This window comes from Nyctereutes procyonoides, unplaced genomic scaffold (genome assembly GCF_905146905.1).
Source record: "Nyctereutes procyonoides isolate TBG_1078 unplaced genomic scaffold, NYPRO_anot_genome, whole genome shotgun sequence".
Classification (NCBI taxonomy): domain Eukaryota; kingdom Metazoa; phylum Chordata; class Mammalia; order Carnivora; family Canidae; genus Nyctereutes; species Nyctereutes procyonoides.
The window spans coordinates 23,003,673-23,027,877 of record NW_026575125.1 but is presented as its reverse complement, the minus strand read 5'-3'; the positions used below and the strand labels follow the sequence as shown (position 1 = coordinate 23,027,877).

At 36.7% G+C, this 24,205-nt stretch overlaps 1 protein-coding gene across 1 annotated transcript in view; it reads right to left on the bottom strand.

Annotated features, from left to right (window-relative positions):
* LOC129517848 (DDB1- and CUL4-associated factor 8-like) overlaps positions 1 to 24,205 on the bottom strand; it is a 96,652-nt gene that overhangs the window by 4,986 nt on the left and 67,461 nt on the right. The window contains exon 2 of the mRNA XM_055337993.1: positions 4,462 to 4,532. Coding sequence (XP_055193968.1) covers positions 4,462 to 4,532 — 71 coding nt within the window. The remainder of the gene's footprint in view (positions 1 to 4,461; positions 4,533 to 24,205) is intronic.

Here is a 24,205-nt window from a genome sequence, read left to right as displayed (position 1 = left end):
TCCACTCATGAAGTATATAATATAGCAGAAAAAAAGTGACAATAGACAGTCAATACTTAGATACATCATATGAGGCAGTGATGAATATTATGAAAAGAAATAAAGGTGTGTAAGATATAGACTGCCTGTTGTTATTTTAGAAAGTGCATACAGGGAAAGTCTTTTTTTTATGGGATGATATTTAATAGAGGGCTGAATGCAAAGATAAATGGAACATGCAAATATCTAAGATAACATTCTCTATAGAATGACACTTGAGTGCAAATGCTATAAAATCGTAGCATAAAAATAAATAAAATAGTATAATATGAATGCTTATGGAACTTCAAGGAGGCCACTGTGGCTGAAACAGGATCAGTAAGCATTAGGGAGAGTGTCAGCAATAGGACTGGAAGAATCAAAGGCCAACTGAAGATCAGACTTGCTGAACATAATAAAGAATTTTCATGTTTATTTCATTTTATGCATACCGGAAAGCCTTTAGAAGCTTGTGAGCAGTATAATGGCATTATCTTTTTAAAAAGATATTACTGGCTACTGTGAGAATAGAATGGAGTGGGAAGAGAGAGCAGAAGCACTCAACTGTCGTTGTAATGTAGGTGAGAAATTAAGGTGGCTTAAACTAGGGTGAATAACGCAGGTGGTGAAAATTGGTTAGTTTTGGAATATGATTTATGGAATTTACAGCATTTACTGATTAGTTGAATGTGAATGTGAGGGAAATTAGTCAGGCCACTGGCAAGAAATACATATCATTTGAACAATCTGAAGCAGTTCAGTAAGTGAGCTTTTTACAAAGGTGAGAGAAGCCTGTAGGGAAACCACAAGGGAAGGATCAGGACCTCAGGGCTATTTATGAACAGGAAGATATTATACCCCCTAAGCCTAAAGGTGGGAAGGGGAGAGAGCAGTTGTCAAAAACCTGAGATAGAGCGATGTGGAGAGTATGACCTGAAAGGAGCTATCATTAGCCATCCCTCTATGAACCCATAAAGAGAGAGCCAGGGAAACAAATTCTCCAAATTTATTCTCCTCTTTCTGCTTGCCTGCAGGTACTTCCCACTGAGTAATGTGGAGAGGGTAGGATTTTGTATCCTGTAACTTCACTGAATGTATTCGTTTTATTTTTTTAAAGATTTTATTTATTTATTCATGAGACACACACACACACACACACACAGAGGCAGAGATATAGGCAGAGGAGGAAGCAGGCTCCCTGCAGGGAGCCCAATGTGGGATTCGATTCCGGGACCCCAGGATCACAACCTGAGCTGAAGGCAGATGCTCAACCACTGAGCCACTCAGGTGTCCCTGAATGTATTTGTTTTAAAAGTGTATGTATGTGAGAGAGGCAGAGACTGAGACAGAGGCAGTATGTGTGGAGTCTTTAGAATTTAGTCTTTAGAATTTTCCACTAGGGGCATTTGGGATGCCCATCTTGGGATGGAGTCTAACATTGGGCTCCCTGCTTCACCCTCTGTTTATGTCTCTGCCTGTCTCTCTGTGTCTCTCATGAATAAGTAATAAAATCTTTTTTGAAGAATTTTCCATATATTAGATCATGTCATTTACAAACAGATCATTTTACTTCCTAACCAATTTGGTTGCCTTTTATTTCCTTTTTTCTTACCTAATTTCTCTAAGAGTTCTAGTCCTATGCTGAATCAAAGTGTCTAAAGTGTGCATCCTTGCCATTTTCCTGATTTAGAGGAAAATCTTTTAGTTTTTCACCATTGAGTATGATGTTAGCTGTGGGACTTTCATATATGGCCTTTATTATGTTGAAGCCAATTTCTTCTATTCCTAGTTTGTTGTATTTGCTATCAGGATACTAACAATTAACAACTATTCAAAAAAAGAAATTAAAGAAATAATCCCATTTAGGGGAACCTGGGTGGCTCAGTTAGTTAAGTGTCTGCCTTTGACTCAGGTCATGATATTGGGGTTTTGGAATCCGGCCTCGTTGGTCAGTTGGTCAGGCTTCCTGTTCAGTGGGGAGTCTGCTTCTCCCTCTCCCTCTGCCTCCTCCCTTCTACTCACACCTTCTCTCTCTCAGATAAATAAATAATTTTTTTTCAAAAAAGAAAAGAAATCCCATTTACATTAGCACCAAAAAGAATAAAATGCTTAAGAATAAATTTAACCAAGGAGGTAAAAGACTTGTACAATGAAAACTACAAAACATTGATGAAAGAATTTAAAGACACAAATAAGTGGAAAGACATGCCATGTCAATAGATTGAAAGATTTAATATTAAAATATCTGTACTACTCAAAGTGATCTATGGATTCAGTGAAATCCCTATCAAAATTCCAACAGTCTTTTTTTTTTTTTTTCAGAAATGGGAAAGCCAAAGCTCAAATTCATTTGGAACTGCAGTGGGAAGTTCTAGGGATCTGGTGTATAACATGGGACCTATAGTTAAAAGTGCTGTATTGTGCACTTAAAATTTTATCAAAAGGGTAGATCTTAGGTGTTCTTACCAAAATAAAAAATACAAATATAAAATATTTCTTTAATAAAAATTTTTAAAGATTTTTTTTAATTTATCTATTCATGAGAGACACACACAGAGAGAGGCAGAAACAGCCAGAGGGAGAAGCAGGCTCCATTCAGGGAACCCGATGCGGGACTCGATCCCGGGTCTCCAGGATCACGCCCTGGGCTGAAGGCAGCACTAAACCGCTGGGTCACCGGGGCTGCCCAATAAAATTTTTTATAGAAAAGAAAGGATGAGAATAAATCTGGATGGGCACATATAAGATACCCAGTTTCTGGAGGACGCATAAGAATCAGTAATAACTCCCAAGTGTTTATGAGAAAGAGTAAGTGAATGGTGGTGAAATTTGCTGAAATGAGGGCTAGAGACATGGGAATGGAAGAATCAAGAGTTCTGTTTTGTTTATATCAAGTATAAAAATACCCACTAAACACTGAGACAGAAGAAAAAGTGAGTTGACAATTGGATACAGATGTCTGAAGTTTATAGGAAAGTTTATAAACATAAAAATAAATTTGGAAGTCATTAGCCACTGGGAATAAAGGAAATCACCTAGGGAGTGAGTAGACAGTGGAAAGAGCAAACATCTGAGGGTTGGGCACTGGAATATTTATTTTAGGGTAAAAAAAAAAAGAGAATCCAATCATATCAGCCCAAGGAGTGGCCAGTTATACAGGAGAGAAACATGAGAATATGAAGGAGTGTAGAAACTATTTCACAGGGGGAGGAGTGATCAACTGTGCAAGTTAAGATAAGGCCTGAGAACTGACCATTGGATTTGATAACAGGGTGGTGATGAGTGACTTGCTGGAACGGTTTTTTTTTTTTTAAAGATTTTATTTATTCACGAGAGACACACACAGAGAGAGAGAGAGAGAGAGAGAGAGAGAGAGGCAGAGACACAGGCAGAGGGAGAAACAGGCTCCCTGTGGGGAGCCCGATGCAGGACTCAATCCAGGGACTCTGGGATCACACTGAGCTGAAGGCAGATGCTCAACCACCGAGCCACCCAAGGGTCTCTGTTAGAACTGTTTTATAGCACTTGTGAGAACAAATACTTGACCGGGGAAGTCTGGGGAGAGAAAAGAGAGGGAAGAAGTGAAGACAGTGGGTAAAGACAGCTGCTATAGGAGTTTTATTGCATAGCAGAGAAAAGAATCAGAGCTCCAAGGGGGAGTCGAGTCAAGAACATTTTTTTAAACCTTAGGTATCACAGAATGTTATATGCTAGTAACAGTGATTTAGTAGTAAGGGTGAAAACTGCCAATGCAGAGGAGATAGAAGAATTTTCAGGAGGGAAGTCTTGAATAGGAGGGAAAGACTAGGATTCAAGTAGAGGAATTGTAACAGAAGGGGAGACAAAATATGTATCACAGAGGCAAGTAGGTTGTTAGATTTGGTGTTGGAAGAACATACTTTCTTCTAATTGCTTCTGTTCTCCCAATGAATAAAGAAAGAAGGGTAAAAGCTAAGAATGAAGAAGATTAAAGCTGCGTTGATCTTTGAGGCAAAGAAGGTGCTGAATAGTCAACTCAGAAAATGGGGAAATGTCCAGCAGGGAAATGGAGAATTGTTGCCTGTAAATTTAGAGGGTTCACTTATGGTTTTATACCATAAAAGTAAAAAGAAACAGCATGTTTATTTGTTTTTCTCTAGTTCAGACACTCGAGGACAGGAGTGGAGTAGACAAATACTTGGATTCAAACTAAATTCTGAATTCTTTTGCTAGTTGAGGATAATGGGAAGTTGGGGGGAGGCAAAGGAGGTTAGATTCAACATAGGGAAATTATAATGAACCACAGAATTTATTTAAAAAAGGGAATAAAGGATAAGATGGGGAAGATGAAGAAGACAAATTTGATAGGATCAGCAGATTGGAGGCCCCAGTGGAGTCAATTTTTGTTGTGATCGGCAAGTGTGTTCAACTAGAGAGGACTAGAGTTCATTTTTGCTTCACTACCTTATAGCCTGCGAGTATACACGAAGCTTAGGAGGACAGGATGACCCAGAGCACTGTAATCTGTACCTAAGCTGTTAAAGCAAAAGCAATTTGATTAAAAGATTAAAGTAACTCACTCTAAGACATGACTGACTGATAAGCTTAATTTTCCCAGAAACTCTTTCCTTAATCTAAAAGGACTTCCTATTCTAGGAGAGATATTTTTTAGAAGAAACCTTCCAGAGCCATTTGAATATCCCAGAACATTGCCATAACTACTCTTAGAGACCAGCAATATGGCAGAATCAATATGATTCTGAAAGTGGCAGTCAAAGGAGCTTTTATCTGATTACCTCAGTGAGTTTGGGGATTCAAGGGACAATCATTTCTAAAATGCTATATTACCTCCCTCATGTAATAAGCTTGTCTTGTTTTCTGTGCTCATAGATATAACATCCCATTGAGGGACAGACTTGTAAACTAGTATCATAAAGTGAAGTGAACACTAAGATTAGTAGAAATGTTTCTGTGAAGATTTCATAAAATGTTGGCAAAACCTACACTTATATGTGCTTCCTAGATTTTAGAAATACCTATTCAAATGTTTCGGAAGCCCAGAAACTTTGAGATGCCATTTGGAATCAGAAGAGGGAAAAAAACCCTCTATATTCTGGAATAATTTTCATTATAAACAAATAATAATAATTAAAGTAGCAACATGTGTGTTAATGAAATTATTAACAGAGGATCCCATGAAAGTAGAGTGACAAGAGAGGATGTTTTGGGGTAGCCGTAGGACTTCAGTGGGCTTCCAAGAAGGATATTTGAGCATAACATTGAAGGAAGAGCAACAGAACAGTACACTGCCACCTAACATGAATTTTCTTCCGTGCCTTTGTGTGTATGCATGCCCACACCCCTGCCTCATCCTCATTCTGCCTGAGTTCCTTTTCTGTGCGGGATGCTGCAAGGTGGGAAGCTACTGGAAGCAGTTGAAGATTAGCACAAGGTCTGTGATGGGAGGGAGGAGACAGCATGATAGATTCTGGAAAATGGAAAGTCTTGCTTTGATTGAAGCACCAAGTAAGTGCGAACAACAGTATGAGACAAGGCCAGCCTGTAACTTGGAATGCTTTATTGTAGCAGTTCTCAAACCTTTTGGCCTCAGGACCTCTTTGTGTTCTTAAAAATTATTGAGAATCCTGAAATATATATATATATATATATATATATATATATATATATATATATATATATTTTAAGATTTTATTTTTTTATTCATGAGAGACACAGAGAGAGAGAGGCAGAGACCTAGGCAGAGGGAGAAGCAGGCTCCACAGGCTGCAGGGAGAAGCAGCCTGATGTGGGACTCGATCCCGGGACGCCAGGATCATGCCCTGGGCCAAAGGCAGGCACTAAACCACTGAGCCACCCAGGCATCCCCTGAAGTACTTATATTTATGTCATTTACATCTACTGATATTTGCCATACTAGAAATTAAAGCTCAGAAATATTTAAGCAACTAAAACAAGAATTTTAAATTCATTACATGCTAACATGAATAATATATTTTTATGAAAGATAATCAATTTTCCCAAGCAAAACAAATTTAATGAGACAATTGGAATTGTTGTACAATGTCAAATATTTTTTTATTGTCTGGTTTCATAGGAAACATCTGCATTCTTCTTTCTGCTGCTTCAAGCAATCTGTTGCAATACCACAAGTTATGCAGTGTCTGGAAAACTCAACTGTACGTTTGTGAGAGAATGAGGGGAAAAAAAGGCAGATTTTAGAACTATCGTGAACATAATTTTGACCTTTCAGACCTACTAAAAAGGTCTCAGGGACACCCCTCCCTACCATGGATTCCCCAAACACACTTTGACAACTGCTACTTCTTGTAAAGACTTACAGGGAACAGATTGGATTCCGTCTAGTAGGTGATGCATAGATACTTAAATAATTTAAGCAAGGATTGGATTTGCATTTTATAATCATTAATCTCAGAGTGGAAAATAAGTTGGAGAAAGATTACATGTTTGGAAACTAAATTTGAACAATTTCTTGCATTCTCTCTGGAAGGACTGTTTTGCAAACACATATATAATACCAGTAATAATTTTTTTTATGTGTCTAGTTTCCTCTACTCAAGAGTAAGTTGCTTGAAAGTAGGTATTGCTTTTGATTCTTTATAACTACAACTTTTGGCAAAGTATACAGAATAGGCACTCAGTAAAGATTTGTTGAAAATAAATGAAAGAAGTAACATAGTATATTACAAATAGATGATGATCTAATCTTGAACTTAATGGCAATGGCAACCCAGAGGAGATTCAAGAGGTGTACTGAATTCACTGTTGACTGAAAATGCCATTGACCTACTTACTGGACAAGGATTGTGGAAGAAAGAGTAAGGAACACCGTTACTTTGGTCATCTACCTTATGTGACCCTGATTCAGGGTTGATGAGAAGGATAGAATGGGGTGAGGTTTGAAGGGGTGATTTCTCTTTGCATTATGAATATGAAAAATTTCAGATCCTTATGGGATTTGAGCCTTTCCTAGTGCCTTTGGCAGTTTTAAAGTTACATAGTGTCTTATCAAATTAAGTTGAGATCACAGTATATTCTAATATTTGTTTTCAGTGCTTTAATATTTTAGTATTTATTTTTTAATACTTTTGATGTTTTAGTGTTTGTTTTTAATGTCTTAATATTTTAAATAATTAATCAGAATTCTTGGATTTTTGCTGTCCTAAATGTACAGTTCTTTTAGTGGATGCCAATTAACTGCCAACCAAGTGCGATTAATTTAGCTGTTGCACAGTGGCTTGTTTTCAAATTCACTACTTCTAAATTCCATCCATAATGTGGAAAGTTGAATTACTTCCACAAGTCTGAAGGAATCTGCTGACCCTACTCTTAATATGAATGTGTGGTAGAAAATGGGAGACACAGTCTTTGACTTACTCATAGAAACTGACCAAATCTCCTGTCACATCCTCCTACTTCTGAAGCCCCAGCTAGGGTTGATGACACAATCAGAAGTATGTTTATCAGCAAGCATGCATTTTTGTAATTCAAAATTCATTAAATAGACATGATGTGATTGAAAGTAAAGACACATTGTGCAAAAAATGTGTTGTGAACAACTTAAAATGAGTTCAGAAGATAACAAAACAGTCAGGCTTCATGTTTTCAAGAGAGTAGCTCCAACAGACAAAAAGAATACTTTAAACACTAAAGAGACTCAGTTCTCATGTCCTTTATTGATACTTATTTTTCCATCTGGCCAGAGTTGCTGTTTTATCCAGTACTTCTCTATATAGTATTATTCTATCCTTACCTTTTGTTTCCAACCTATTCTGTCAGCCTAATTGTTGCCCTGTCCCAGGAGGATGTGAATAATTTTAAAGTTAGAAAGAGAAGCATCTGCATAGATAGAAAATAGCAGCTATTTCATTATAATTAGTCTATTTGTCTCTTTCATTTATGCCAAAAATGTATCAATATCTCCAAAGAACAAATGACTACTACCTGTCTTAAAAGCTGAATATGGCTCCCCAACTCTGATTATTTTCTTTGCTTCAAATGAAAAACAAATTGGGTTTGCCTAAGTTTGAGCTCCTGATATATACCACACATTTATATCAGTTGCATAATTCAGTGAGTTATAGAAATTGTAGCATTCAGGAAAGTAAAAAATATAATTTTGAAAACTAAATTACCTTTGATTTTCATCAATTATTAATTATACATTTAATAAAGCACATAATGAACATAGAAAACTGAATATTCATACATCTCACTAAAGGTATTTATATAGTTTAAATGAATAACATAACATTATTTCTAAGAGGATATAAGATAGATATTCATGATAATGTGTGAAATAAAGCTATAAAACTATGATACAAAATATTCTGGTATAATCTAATGGAAATTTTTGCCCTCTGCCATGATAGAGAATTATGCACATTAGATTTAAAAGTAACCAAAGGTATATTTTATTGAATATGTATTACTGGGAGTAATCTTTACTTCTAATGTATACTTAAGTCTCTGAAATAGATGGCAGACCACATTTTATTGTTGGGCAGAGTCACTGCTCATGTGTGACATACCCTCTTGCTTTCTTGCCCATGCTTTTGTCTTGATGCTCAAACATGGTAAGTACACTTGGGCTTCTTGTCAACATGCAGTAGGTATGCTCGGACAGTGATCAGGGCCTGCTTTTCATAGCAGTGCTAGCCATCCTTCCTGTTGGTGTTGTCTTTCACCACTGAATCTGTGTGTTTGTTGGACCTGCCATCAGTTTCTATGCACTGTTGGGGTACATAGACTCACTGCTGGGCAGTTCACATTAACTCTGTTTATATGGTTTGTTTTTTCTTTCTCTTATCACCCTCCCCACCCAGCCCACTTTCCATGAATATTGAATTTCGAGTTTTAGATTTGGGGTGAGTTAGGTGAGCCCCACTTTAGCTTCTGACATTAAAACCATGTTTCCTACTAGTCCAACTTTTACTGGAGAATGGTGTTGCGAGGCATTAGGGAAGATGGTGGTTTATAAAGTATTTTAAGTGAATTTACTTGACGGGAAAAGAGGTGAATGGTAGTATTTGGTTGCTTCCATTTGGTTTTCAGAAATGCAAATGAGACGACTAGACTCTACATTTCTAAAGCCAATTTTAGTCAAATACAAGCTGAAACTGTGAAGCACCATAGGGGCTTTTCTTATATGACTTCTAAATAAACCCTAAAGGCAGCGTCAAAAAAGAGACTACAAATATGATGAATATCATATTCTTTGGAACAAATGCATCACCTTCCACAGCGACTACTTTGAAAAGTAGTGCTCATTTTGAACATAAAAGGTTTAGTGAGTTTCTTTAAAACAATTAGCACATATTGTCATTCATTTTAGTTACACCACTTACATTCTAAAGGAAGTCACTCAAATAGCATGTGTTCATTACCAAGTGAGCTATAAAGACGATTATAATCAAAGAGGTACAGAATAGAGAAGGGTCCCAAAGGGTGGGCAGCTGGGGAAACAATTTAAAAGAATTGAAAAACAGAGACTAAACTGGTAAGAGGAAGAGGAAGAGTCCTCCCGGAAAAGGTTAAAAAGCTTCAGGACTGAGAATACACAAAGCTTGTTTCTTTCAGAACATGAACAGACACATTTTCATCAGGCTGATAATTTATGTGTAAGGACAATAGTAAAAATCATTTGAAGATGAGATTGTCCAAGGCTTATTAAATAATCTTGAACTGTGGAGAGACAGTGCATTGTCATTATTCAACACAAATGTCGTAAGTGCGTGACCATGGAGCATGATTATTCTGAGTGATGAGTTTCCTCTTCATATGAACAGGGGAATTGTGGTAGACAGAATAATATTCCTCCCCCAAACCTGTGAATATATTAATTTACAAGGGAATTTGCAAATGTGATTAAATTCAGGATCTTGAGATGGAAAGATTATCCTGGATTATCCAGATAGGCCCAATGTAATCATAAGGATACTTATACAAGAGAGGCAGAAGGGTCAGAATCAGAGAACAAGATGTGATGATTGAAGGAGAGGTGCGAGTAATGTGGGGCCGTGAGGCAAGAGATGTAGGTAGCCTCTAGAAGCTAGAAAAGGAAAAGAAATATGGAGCTTCCAGAACAAATGAACCCCTGCCTACCCATTTTAGTCTTCTGACTTTCAGAACTGTAAGATAAAACTTATGTTGTTTTAAGTCACTAAATTTGTGATAATTTATTACAGCAGCAATAGGAAAGTAATATAGGGATGCATGTGTATATTAATCTCTGCAAGGTACTTCACAGCACCTTTCAAATGTTTCTGAGCTGAGGTGAAGAAGTTAAGACTATGCAATAATGTGTGCTATCAGATTTGAAACTGTCACAATAGATAAACTCAAAACATGATGTTTAAAAACATGGAATCCAGGGGATGAATTTGAATCCTGCCCTGCCTTTTTCTAGTTATATAATCTTGGACAAACCAATGGACATTTCTGTGCTTCTCCAACCCTGTATGAAAAATGGGAGTATTTATTGCAACTATCTCAAAGAATATGTGATTAAAAATTAATACAATTGATATTCATCAATTAATATTACATAAATTAATACTTTAAAAATGCTCAGAATGTTTGCTCACTATGGTACATAGTGAGCCCTATGTAAATGTTAGTTGTCATTATTATTAGTGCCAGCCTAAAGTAAATTTTGTGATCACAAGTTTCAAACTTCTGTACTTGATTCAACACATTTCAGCACTTGTATCAATGTATTGAATAATGACATTAAAAACCAGTGATATAGGGGCACCTGGGTGGCTCAGTGGTTGAGCGTCTGCCTTTGGCTCAGGGCGTGATCCTGGAGTTCTGGGATCAAGTCCCACATCGGGCTCCCCGCTGGGAGTCTGCTTCTCCCTCTGCCTATGTCTCTGCCTCTCTCTGTGTGTCTTTCGTGAATAAATAAATAAAATCTTTAAAAAAATAAAGAAAAAGAAAAAAAAAATAGTGATATAAAATTGAAAGTTAAAATTGAATGCCAGGTTAAAGCCAATGAAATGAAATATATTTAGGTTCAAAATCAAAGGTTTACATCCCAAATATTCACCATCATCATGGTAAATTTACTTTAAATATGTATCATTTTGTGATCATGTTCTGCAGCTTGAATTACAAATATAGTTAAAGTTTTTTTTCAAAAATAAAATGTGCAGTTTTATATATCATAGGACTAAATTAACAGAACACTCTATCTTTCTCCTTGCCCTAACCAACTCCCATGTCTAATTCGTTAGAAACATATGGCTTATAAAGACCTAAATGTTGGCAGGTGTCATGGGGAGAGAGGGTCAGTCCAATTTATAAATCCAAATAAGGATTATCCGATAAGTTCCTTAGTGTTTGTTTCCCCACCACCATATAGAGACATTTTTTGACAACTAATCTTACAATCTTATAGCTAATCCCTACAAAAGTCACCAGTGAGAATCTTCAAGGAAGGCTGCAGTGCTTAGCCCAACCATGGAGTCCTCTGTTTTGGGTACCTGTGGATATACTTCTTAGTACTCAGTATTTTTCATCTCATACCCAGCTAGGAGTACAGCCGCAAAATTGGTTTAGGACAGTGATTGAAAAAATAATAATAATAAAAAATACCAGTCCTCTTGCCTAGAGCCAGGGTCATGGGAGAGGATTGAACGCAAGGTAGCATGAGGGAAATTTTGTAAGGTGATGGAAATAATCTATATTATGATTTCTGTGATAGTTATATGACTGAATACATTTGTTAAAACTCATCACACCATAGACTTAAATGGATGATTTGTATTGCATATAAATTATACTTCCCTAAAGCTGCTTCCTTCCATTCTCCTTTATTCTCTTACCCTAGAGACCTGAGTACTCCTCATTTTCATCTTGCTAAACTTGAAGTGTGTTATAGAACTCTCTATCTCCAGGGAGCTTAATATTCTATTTTAGAATTTATGTTTTAATTTAAATTTAAAAAATTACTCTTTCAATAGTTATTAACTCAGACATTTTCTTACTCTACCCTCTTTACAAAAATGGAAGCATGTTCTTCACAGGTTTATCAAAATATTTCACTCAACAAAATATTTACCAAATGTCACTAAATGTCAGGCAGTGTTATAGATGCAACAGATAAAAGAATGAGGAAACAAAAACCCATGTCCTGATATATTAATATTAGGTGATATGCTACGTCAAAAAATTAAGCAGGAGAGAGAGATGAGGTCAGGCAGGTAGCAGGATGCCAGTCTATTTAGAACTGCATGGCCTGTTGGAAAAGTCTGTGGCTTTCCCTTACACATGATGTTGAGATTTCTTGGCAAGAAAGCCGACTTTGGAAAAAAAGGCTTATGTGTGAGTTCTTTATTAGGGAATGTACCTCAGGAAATAGCAGTGAGGAAGAGAGGAATCCAAGCAGAGAAGACAGGAGAGGAAAAAAACAGTTTTAAAAAATATATTATTGATCTGGCCATTACTACAAGTGACTGGCTGGTTGCTCCATCCATAGTATCATCTGAAAAACTGCATCAAATGTTTCCCAGAGGCGTTCATCTGGGAGATGAAAGTGAAATGAAAGAACACATGTTCATAGATAGGAAAATTTATTATCAAAAATACATCAATTTTCCCAAATTTGATGTATAAAATCAATACAATCAAAATAAAATTCCAGCAAGGTGTGTGTGTGTGTGTGTGTAAGGGTAAAGGGGAATGTGGAAATTGATAAATGAGTCTAAAATTTATAAAGAATTCAAGTATAGCTAAAACAACTTTGAAGAAGAAGAAAGTTGGATTAGATATTAAGATAGATATTAAGATTATGATTAAGATAGTGTGGTGTTGGTATGGAGACAAATATATCAGTGGAACAAAACAGAAAGGCCAGAAACATAACCACACAGTAAGGGCTGAAGTTATGAAAAAGTTATCACTAAATATGTCATAGGAGAATATATTCATGTGTTTGGGGAAAGGAGAAGATTGTTCCAACTATAAAGGAAAAGATCGACATGTTGGGCTATTTTATAAGAAGGAAATTCTCTTCTCAAAAGACACCATTTAGCACTTAAGAAGCCAGTATATGGAGAGGATGCGGAGAAAAGGGAACCCTCCTGCACTGTTGGTGGGAATGTGAACTGGTGCAGCCACTCTGGAAAACTGTGTGGAGGTTCCTCAAAGAGTTAAAAATAGACCTGCCCTACGACCCAGCAATTGCACTGCTGGGGATTTACCCCAAAGATACAAATGCAATGAAACGTCGGGACACCTGCCCCCCGATGTTTCTAGCAGCAATGTCCACAATAGCCAAACTGTGGAAGGAGCCTCAGTGTCCATCGAAAGATGAATGGATAAAGAAGATGTGGTTTATGTATACAATGGAATATTACTCAGCCATTAGGAACGACGAATACCCACCATTTGCTTCGACGTGGATGGAACTAGAGGGTGTTATGCTGAGTGAAGTAAGTCAGTCGGAGAAGGACAAACATTATATGGTCTCATTCATTTGGGGAATATAAAAAATAGTGAAAGGGAATAAAGGAGAAAGGAGAAAAATAAGTGGGAAATATCAGAAAGGGAGACAGAACATGAAAGACTCCTAACTCTGAGAAGGACAAACAGTGTATATTCTCATTCATTTGGGGAATATAAATAATAGTGAAAGGGAATATAAGGGAAGGGAGAAGATATGTGTGGGAAATATCAGAAAGGGAGACAGAACATAAAGACTCCTAACTCTGGGAAACGAACTAGGGGTGGTGGAAGGGGAGGAGGGCGGGGGGTGGGGGTGAATGGGTGACGGGCACTGAGGGGGGCACTTGATGGGATGAGCACTGGGAGTTATTCTGTATGTTGACAAATTGAACACCAATAAAAAATAAATTTATTTTAAAAGAAAAATAAATAAAAAATAATACAATCTATGTAGTAACTGACAAAGTAACATATCCACAATACACGAAGAAGATCAATAAATGAAAAAAAGATAGAAAATCCAAGTAAAAAAAGGAACAAGAGATTTTTTAATAACCTTTGAAAAGGGGAATATAAAAGTAGCTTATAATCTATGAAAAGATTCTCAATTTCACTAGTAACCAAGGAAATTCAAATTAAATCTACCATATATATATATGTTCACGAGAATGAATACAATTGAAAAGACTTGAAAATGTCCAATATTATTGACAAGGATGTGGAGAAATGGAGCTTTCATATACTCCTTATTAGGGTGTATGTTGATAGAATTACTTTGAAAAGTTATTTGGCAGTTTCCACTAAATTTGCAGATATGCATATCCTCTGATCAATGCCCAAGCTTGGAAACGACCCAAATACCACTCAACAATAAAATGGATAAATGAGTCATCTATTCAGATAATGGCGTGCTATATTACAAAGAAAAAGGCACTTCTACTGCACAAAACACCACTGATAAATATAACAAACTTTGAGCAGATTAGAAGCCATATATAAAAGAATACATACTGTGTAATTCCATTTGTAAAATGTTCCAAAACAAGCAAATAATCTTTTGTTGAAAGTCAAGATACCCATTGTCTTTTTAGGAAAAGTCAGGGAGTATGGCCTCTGAGTGATGGAAACATTTCTGGCTCTGTGTGCTTTAGGTAGATATTCATTTTGTGAATAATACTGTTCACATAGGGGTTGTTCAGTTTTAAGAAATAGTTAAAATTTTTAATTTTCTTTAAAATTTGTGCCTACCTAAATGCATTTTTCAAAATATATGAGATGATATATGTCTCATGACTGGCTTGAAGGAAGTACATACTTGATATTAGCTAATGGCATAAAAGAAGGGGCTAGTGAATTAGTCTGGAAAAATCTGTTAAGAACTGATCCCCCAAGTCTCATTCAGATTAAAAATAAGAGATTATGAGAACTGATAAAAGAGAGAATATCACTTAGCTGCCCCTGAGAAAATTTATTATGGAGAGAGAAGAGAAGAATGTCCTAAGGGCCACTGGCATGGGATGGTAGAGGGTGGTCTTTGGTCTCTTGTTGATTTTAAGTTATCAAGCTTTGGTTAGACTGAGTAAAGTGCACAAGCAGAGGCTAGCACTATAGTGATGTAGGTAATACAAAACACTAGGATAGGCTGCTAACTCTTCTTGTTCTTGTCAAGAGTAGCTACATTATAGTTGGGAAATAAGTGGAAAGGACATTTATATTTGCAGTATTTTATTTTTCAACAGAGGTCCTGATTTACATTTATTATTATATATAAATATTAACCTTATATATTTACACTTAAAGGATTAATGACATTTTGTTGAGCAATATCATAATATACTTTGTATTATTCCTATAAATTTATATTTAACATTAAATGTAGTTCATTTATGATAATTTTAATTGGCAAGTTATATTATTCTATCTGTAACACTGCCAGTGTGTACGTGTGTGTCTGTGGGTTTTCAGTGGCATTTAAAGTGCAGTGTGTGATCTTTATAAAACATAAAATCTGAATATAAAGATATTGTAAATATATTAACCTTGTTAAAATGCCAGCATCTGCATTCAGCAGGTCAAATTTATTATTTATAATTATTGCAGATAAGTTTGGTCTTGGGTGAAGAAAAACAAATTTTCAGTCCTGGCTGCTGTTTACTCTTAGTGTAGTCTTCATTTGAGGATTGCTGATCTGAGCTTTTATCTTAATACTAAAGAGTATTTCTAAGTATGTTAGAAGGAGAATGCATTGCTTAGACAGTTTGCACATCCTTTAGAAATTAGATTAGTATTTGATTGCATTTTCTTACATATTACAAATTGTCACAGAATGAATCTTACAGGGCTACTGAAAGATACAACGAAGGATTCTACCTCAATTCATGCAGTTTGTCCTAGTGGATAGAGTCTTTCTGTCCTGCAATTCGCATATGGTACAACTTATTACCATGACTCTTATTTTTAAAAACATGGAGTTTCAAACATGGAATCTAAATGCAGTATTTGGTTTGAATCCTATAACAACATTAATATTTTGTTTCCCTTAATAATTATTTAATGTTAAATATGTTTAAATATACAAGGTGTTATTCCATTTTCTCAGAAACAGAGTATATATACTTATTTCCAAGATGGTTTCTTTTGGCTGAACTATTGTTTTTTCCCATTTTATACTGTATGTGAGATGGATTAATTTAAAATAGAAATATACCAGGGCACCTGAGTGACTCAGTCAGTTAAGCGTCTGCTTTCAGCTGAGGTCATGATCCCAAGATCCGGGGATCCAGCCCCGCGTTGGACTCCCTGCTGAGCAGGGAGCCTGATTCTCCTTCTCCCTTCACCTGCTGTTCCCCTTTTTGTGCTCTCTCTGTCAAATAAATAAATAAAATATTCAAAAAAAGAAATATATAAAAAAGAAATATACCTAGAATGTGCAAGCAGATCAACTGCATTTAGTTAAAATTAGGCAACGATCTATCATGTTGTTAATGAATATGAATATAGTCCTGTTATTTGGAGAATCCATTTTGTAGCAGTGAAGAATTAAATATGCTTTGTGATTTTAAAAATGAAAGGGAGGAGGGCGGGGGGTGGGGGTGAATGGGTGACGGGCACTGAGGGGGACACTTGACGGAATGAGCACTGGGTGTTATTTTGTATGTTGGTAAATTGAACACCAATAAAAATTAATTTATTAAACAAATAAAAATAAAAAAATAAAAATGAATTAACAGTGAATTTTTATAACCTGCTTCCCTGTTTCTTGATTAACTTCATATATTCTTGCAGTTAGTAGGCCGGTAACCTATTCAATTATACTTCAATTATAGATGAAGTAAAAACTTTTATTTCCCCCTTGTTCTTCCTAGCAGAAATTTAAACAATTTCTATCTTCCAACCTGTTACAAACTCAGTTTCCCAGCAGTTTATCCCAGAAAAGTAAACAAGAGACACTGTTCCTCACAAAAATAGAAACAATAATTAATAGAACACTCTTGTCTTATATTTGGGAGATATGTAAATCCTCTAATATCAAATTATATCAAATTTATCACTAACTTCTTTCCACATATAATCATATGACTTAAAATCAAGTACAAAAATCCATGTAAACTATTATTTATTTTTTAAGATTTTATTATTTTATTTATTCATGACAGACACAGAGAGAGAGAGGCACAGGCACAGGCAGAGGGAGAAGCAGGGAGCCTGACGTGGGACTCGATCCCAGGTCTCCAGGATCATACACCAGGCTGAAGGTGGCGCCAAACCGCTGGGCCATCGGGGCTGCCCTAAACTTACTTAAAATGTACTTCAAATGTAGAGATCAGAGACATACACCTATTGATTATTTTTTACATTTAAATTTTTTTGACTAAATATTATGTATATGATTCAAAAATCAAAATAATATAAAATACATGCTCTGGAAGTCTCCAACCCATTCTACTCCATCGTACTGACAAGTATTTTTATTAGAATTTTCTTATCTCTTCAGTATTTCATGCAAATATATACAAATATAAAAATATATTCACTAGCTTTATTTCTTAGAAAATTGATAGCATATATACTATTTCATCTCTTTTTTACTTTAAAATGTAATTGTAAAAAAATAAAATTTTATTGAAGATCACTCTATTTTGGTACATAAAGACTATATTCATTCTTTTTACAAATATATTTTATTGTGTAGGTGTAGTCTAAGATATTTAATCAATTTTCTATTGATATACATATGGTTTGTTTCCAGTTGTTTACTATTATACTCCCTTGATGAGTAAGCTCATTCATATGACATTTAGAATTCACATAGAAGGCATTTTTGTAGGACAAATACACAGAAGTGGGTATCATGGGTTAAAGGATACTTGTATTTGTATTTTGATATATAATGTCAGATTCCCTTGCATAGGAATTATACCGTTTATCAGTTTCACCAGCAATGTATGGGAATGTTGTTTTCCCACAGCCTCACCAACTATGCATTAAAAAAATGGAATATGATAGGTGAGAAAAGGCATCTCTGTAGTGTGTTTCCATTTCTCTTATTATAATTGAAAAATCAGAAAATTATTTTCTATTTTTAAAGACTATTTGTGGGGCATTTGACTCAGTGAATTAAGCATCTGACTCTTGATTTTGGCTCAGGTCATGATCTCAGGGTCATGAAATCAAACCCTGCATATAGCTCTGTGCTGGGCATGGAGCCTGCTTAAGATTCTCTCTGAGCACCCCCCCCCCCAGCCCTGCTGTTTTGCTCTCTCTTTCTCTCTTTTGTTTTTTTTCTCTCTTTCTGTCTTAAAAAAAGGCCATTTGTATATGTCTTCCTGAGAATTGCCAAATCATATTCCTTGCTAATTTTTCTATTGGATTCTTCATCTTATTATTCTCTATTTCGAAAAGCTCTACATGTCTTAAAGAAGGCTAGTCTTTTGTTTGTTTGTGGTACAAACTGTAAAGATATTTCACTATTTTCATTTGTCTTTTACTTTGTGACTTAAAAAATACTTTAGTAAAATGTATTACTCTGTTTATTTAAGCTTTCTGGATTTTGACTCTTTTCTTAGCAAGTACTACCCAACCACAGACTTATAAAAACTACAATTATATTTACTTCTAATATTTGTGGGGTTTCTTTTTTTTAATCTTTAAACCAGTTGAAATTAACCCTGATGCATACTGGGAGAGTTCTAAAACTTATCTTTTTTTATCCTAAATGGTTCCCAGCTGTCCAAATGATTTTTTTTATTTCTTTTTATTGGAGTTCAATTTGCCAACATACAGCATAACACCCAGTGCTCATCCCATCAAGTGCCCACCTCAGTGCCCATCACCCAGGCACCCCAACCCCCCACCAACCTCCCTTTCCACTACCCCTTGTTCGTTTTCCAGAGTTAGGTGTCTCTCATGTTCTGTCATCCTCTCTGATATTTCCCACTCATTTTCTCTCCTTTCCCCTTTATTCCCTTTCACTATTTCTTATATTCCCCAAATGAATGAGACCATATAATGTTTGTCCTTCTCTGATTGACTTATTTCACTCAGCATAATACCCTCCAGTTCCATCCACGTCGAAGCAAATGGTGGGTATTTGTCCTTTCTCATGGCTAGGTAATATTCCATTGTATAGATAGACCACATCTTCTTTATCCATTCATCTTTCGATGGACACCGAGGCTCCTTCCACAGTTTGGCTATTGTGGACATTGCTGCTAGAAACATTGGGGAGCATGTGTCCCGGCGTTTCACTGCATCTGTATCTTTGGGGTAAATCCCCCGCAGTGCAATTGCTGGGTTGTAGGGAAGATCTATTTTTAACTCTTTGAGGAACCTCCACACAGTTTTCCAGAGTGGCTGTACCAGTTCACATTCCCACTAACAGTGCAAGAGGGTTCCTCTTTCTCCACATCCTTTCCAACAGTTGTTGTTTCCTGTCTTCTTAATTTTCCCCATTGTCACTGGTGTGAGGTGGTATCTCACTGTGGCTTTGATTTGTATTTCCCTGATGGCCAGTGATGCGGAGCATTTTCTCATGTGCTTATTGGCCATGTCTATGTCTTCCTCTGTGAAATTTCTGTTCATGTCTTTTGCCCATTTCATTATTGGATTGTTTCTTTGCTGTTGAGTTTAATAAGTTCTTTATAGATCTTGGATAGTAGCCCTTCATCTGATACGTCATTTGCAAATATCTTCTCCCATTCTATAGGTTGTCTTTTCGTTTTGTTGACTGTTTCTTTTGCTGTGCAGAAGCTTCTTATCTTGATGAAGTCCCAATAATTCATTTTTGCTTTTATCTCTCTCGCCTTCATGGATGTATCTTGCAAGAAGTTGCTGTGGCCAAGTTCAAAAAGGGTGTTGCCTGTGTTCTCCTCTAGGATTTTGATGGAATCTTGTCTCACATTTAGATCTTTCATCCATTTTGAGTTTATCTTTGTGTATGGTGAAAGAGAGTGGTCTAGTTTCATTCTTCTGCATGTGGATGTCCAATTTTCCCAGCACCATTTATTGAAGAGACTGTCTTTTTTCCAGTGGATAGTCTTTCCTCCTTTGTCGAATATTAGTTGACCATAAAGTTGAGGGTCCACTTCTGGATTATCTCTTCTGTTCCATTGATCTATGTGTCTGTTTTTGTGCCAGTACCACACTGTCTTGATGACCACTGCTTTGTAGTACAACCTAGAATCTGGCATTGTGATGCCCCCAGATATGGTTTTCTGTTTTAATATTCCCCTGGCTATTCGGGGTCTTTTCTGATTCCACACAAATCTTAAAATAATTTGTTCTAACTCTCTGAAGAAAGTACATGGTATTTTGATAGGGATAGCATTAAATGAGTAAATTGCCCTGGGTAGCATGGACATTTTCACAATATTAATTCTTCCAATCCATGAGCATGGAATATTTTTCCATCTCTTTGTGTCTTCCTCAATTTCTTTCAGAAGTGTTCTGTAGTTTTTAAGGTATAGATCCTTTACCTCTTCGGTTAGGTTTATTCCTATGTATTTTATGCCTTTGGGTGCAATTGTAAATGGGATTGACTCCTTAATATCTCTTTTTTCAGTCTCATTGTTAGTGTATAGAAATGCCACTGACTTCTGGGCATTGATTTTGTATCCTGCCACACTGCCGAATTGCTGTATGAGTTCTTGCAATCTTGGGGTGGAGTCTTTTGGGTTCTCTATGTCCAGTATCATGCCATCCTCAAAGAGGGAGAGTTTGACTTCTTCTTTGCAAATTTGATGCCTTTTATTTCTTTTTGTTGCCTGATTGCTGAGGCTAGGACTTCTCATACTATGCTGAATAGCAGTGGTGAGAGTGACATCCCTGTCTTATTCCTGATCTTAGGGGAAAGGCTCCCAGTGTTTCTCCATTGAGAATGATATTTGCTGTGGGCTTTTCGTAGATGGCTTTTAAGATGCTGAGGAGTGTTCCCTCTATCCCTACACTCTCAAGAGTTTTGATCAGGAATGGATGCTGTATTTTGTGAAATGCTTTCTCTGCATATATTGAGAGGATCATATGATTCTTGTTTTCTCTTTTGCTGATATGATCAATCACATTGATTGCTTTATGAGTGTTGAACCAGCCTTGCATCCTGGGGATAAATCCCACTTGGTCATGGTGAATAATCTTCGTAATGTATTGTTGAATCCTATTGGCTAGTATCTTGTTGAGAATTTTTGCATCCATGTTTGTCAGGGATATTGGTCTATAATTCTCCTTTTTGGTGGGGTCTTTGTCTGGTTTTGGAATTAAGGTGATGCTGGCCTCATAGAGTGAGTTTGGAAGTATTCCATCTCTTTCTATCTTTCGGAACAGCTTTAGTAGAATAGGTATGGTTTCTTCTTTAAACGTTTGATAGAATTCCCCTGGGAAGCCATCTGGCCCTGGACTCTTGTGTCTTGGGAGGTTTTTGATGACTGCTTCAATTTCCTCCCTGGTTATTGGCCTGTTCAGGTTTTCAATTTCTTCCTGTTCCAGTTTTGGTAGTTTGTGGTTTTCTAGAAATGTGTCCATTTCTTCTAGATTGCCTAATTTATTGGCGTAAAGCTGCTCATAATAAGTTTTTAAGATCCTTTGTATTTTCTTGGTATTGGTGGTGATCTCTACTTTTTCATTCATGATTTTATTGAGTCTTTCATCTCTTCTTTTTAGTAAGGCTGGCTAATGGTTTATCTATCTCATTAATGCTTTCAAAGAACCAACTCCTGGTTTTGTTGATCTCTTCCACACTTCTTTTGGTCTCTATTTCATTGAGTTCTGCTCTAATCTTTATTAACTCTCTTCTTCTGCTGGGTGTAGGATCTATTTGCTGTTTTTTCTCCAGCTCCTTTGGGTGCAAGGTTAGCTTTTGTATTTGAGTACTTTCCAGTTTTTGGATGGATGCTTGTATTGCGATGTATTTTCCCCTCAGGACTGCTTTTGCCGTATCCCAAAGATTTTGAATGGTTGTATCTTCATTCTCATTAGTTTCTATAAATCTTTTTAATTCTTCCCTAATTTCCTGGTTGACCCTTTCATCTTTTAGCAGGATGGTTCTTAACCTCCACATGCTTGGAATCCTTCCAGACTTCTTCTTGTGATTTAGTTCTAATTTCAAAGCATTATAGTCTTAAAATATGGAGGGGACGATCCCAATCTTTTGGTATCGGTTAAGAGCTGATTTGTGACCCAGTATGTGGTCTATTCTGGAGAAAGTTCCATGTGCACTTGAGAAGAATGCGTATTCAGTTACGTTTGGATGTAAAGTTTTGTAAATATCTGTGAAATCCATCTGGTCCAGTGTATCATTTAAAGCTCTTGTTTCTTTGGAGATGTTGTTCTCAAAATATCTGTCGATTGTAGAAAGCACTACAGGCAAGTCACCAAGTATAAGTGTATTATTATCTACGTATGTCTTAACTTTGGTTATTAATTGATTGATATACTTGGCAACTCCCACATTAGGGCATAAATACTCATGATTTTTAGGTCCTCTTGTTGGATAGATCCTTTAAGTATGATATAGTGTACCTCTTCACCTCTTAGTACAGTCTTTGGGATAAAGTTCAATTTATCTGATATAGGATGGCTACCCCTTTCTTTTTAGGACCATTTGAATGGTAAATGGTTATCCAACCTTTTATTTTCAGACTGTAGGTGTCCTTATGTCTAAAATGAGTCTCTTGTAAACAGAAAATTGATGGGTCTTGCCTTTTTATCCAGTCTGAAAACCTGCGCCTTTTGATGGGGTCATTAAGCCCATTCATGTTCAGAGTTACTATTGAAAGATATGAATTTAGTCTCATCATGATACCTATTCAGTCCCTGTTTTTGTGGATTGTTTCCTTGGACTTCCTTTTCTATTACAGAGTCCCCCTTAGTATTTCTTGAAGAGCCGGTTTGGTGGTCACATACTCTTTCAGTTTCTGCCTATCTTGGAAGCTCTTTATGTCTTCTTCTATTCTGAATGAGAGCCTTGCTGGATAAAGTATAGTTGGCTGCAGGTTCTTCTCATTTAGGACCCTGAATATATCCTGCCAGCCCTTTCTGGCTGCCAGGTCTCTGTGGAGAGGTCTGCTGTTATCCTAATGCTTCTCCCCATAAAAGCTAGAGATTTCTTGTCTCTTGCTGCTTTAAGGATCTTCTCCTTATCTTTGGAATTTCCAAGTTTCACTATTAAATGTCGAGGTGTTGAGCGGTTTTTATTGATTTAAGGGGGGGGGGATCTCTCTATCTCCTGGATCTGAATGCCTGCTTCCCTTCCCAAATTAGGGAAATTCTTAGCTATGATTTTTTCAATATATTCTGGACCTCTGTCCCTTTTGGCGCCCTCGGGAACCCCAATTAGATGGAGATTTTTCCTTCTGAGGTTGTCATTTATTTCCCTTAACCTATCCTCATGATCTTAATTGTCTGTCTCTTTTTTCCTCAGTTTCCCTCCTTGCCATCAATTTGTCTTTTATGTCACTCACTTGTTCTTCTACCTCGTTAACCCTCGTCGTTTGGACCTCCAATTTGGATTGCATCTCTTTTAATTGATTTTTAATTTCTGTGTGATTAGATCTAAATTCTGCAGTCATGAAGTCGCTTGAATCCTTTAGGCTTTTTTCTAGAGCCACCAGTAGCTTTATATTTGTGCTTCTGAATTGGCTTTCTGACATTGAATTGTAATCCAAATTTTGTAACTTTGGGAAAGAGGACTGTTTCTGATTCTTTCTTTTGAGGTGAGTTTTTCTTCTAGTCATTTTGCTCAGTGCAGAGTGGTCAAAAACAAGTTGTACTGGAAAAAGGAGAAAAAGAGAGAGAAAAAAAAAGAAAAAAGAAAAAAAAGGGGGGGGGTAAAGAAACAGAAAACAAAAAACAAGGGGGAATATCCTCTGATTTATATACTGTAAATCCCTCGACTTCCCCTGGAACTTTCCAGAGCTGCTTGGTCAATAACTTGCTTTTCCCCTGTCCTTCCTGCTGGTCTTCTGGGGGGAGGGGCCTGCTGTGCTGATTCTCAGGTGTGTGCACCTGGGGGAGCTGCCCAGCCCCCTGCCACATGCACGGCTCAGTGGGAGTTGTTTATCCTGTGAGACCCCTACTCAGTCCCAGATACAAGGTGAGGCCAGGAGGAACAACAACATTGGCGGGGGCCAGTTGCCGAGCTCTGGAGTCAGCTCCCGCAGTAACTACCACAGCTCCCATTCTGCAGGGGCCTGGATGCTGGGGGGGGGGGGGAGCGCCTATCTGCACA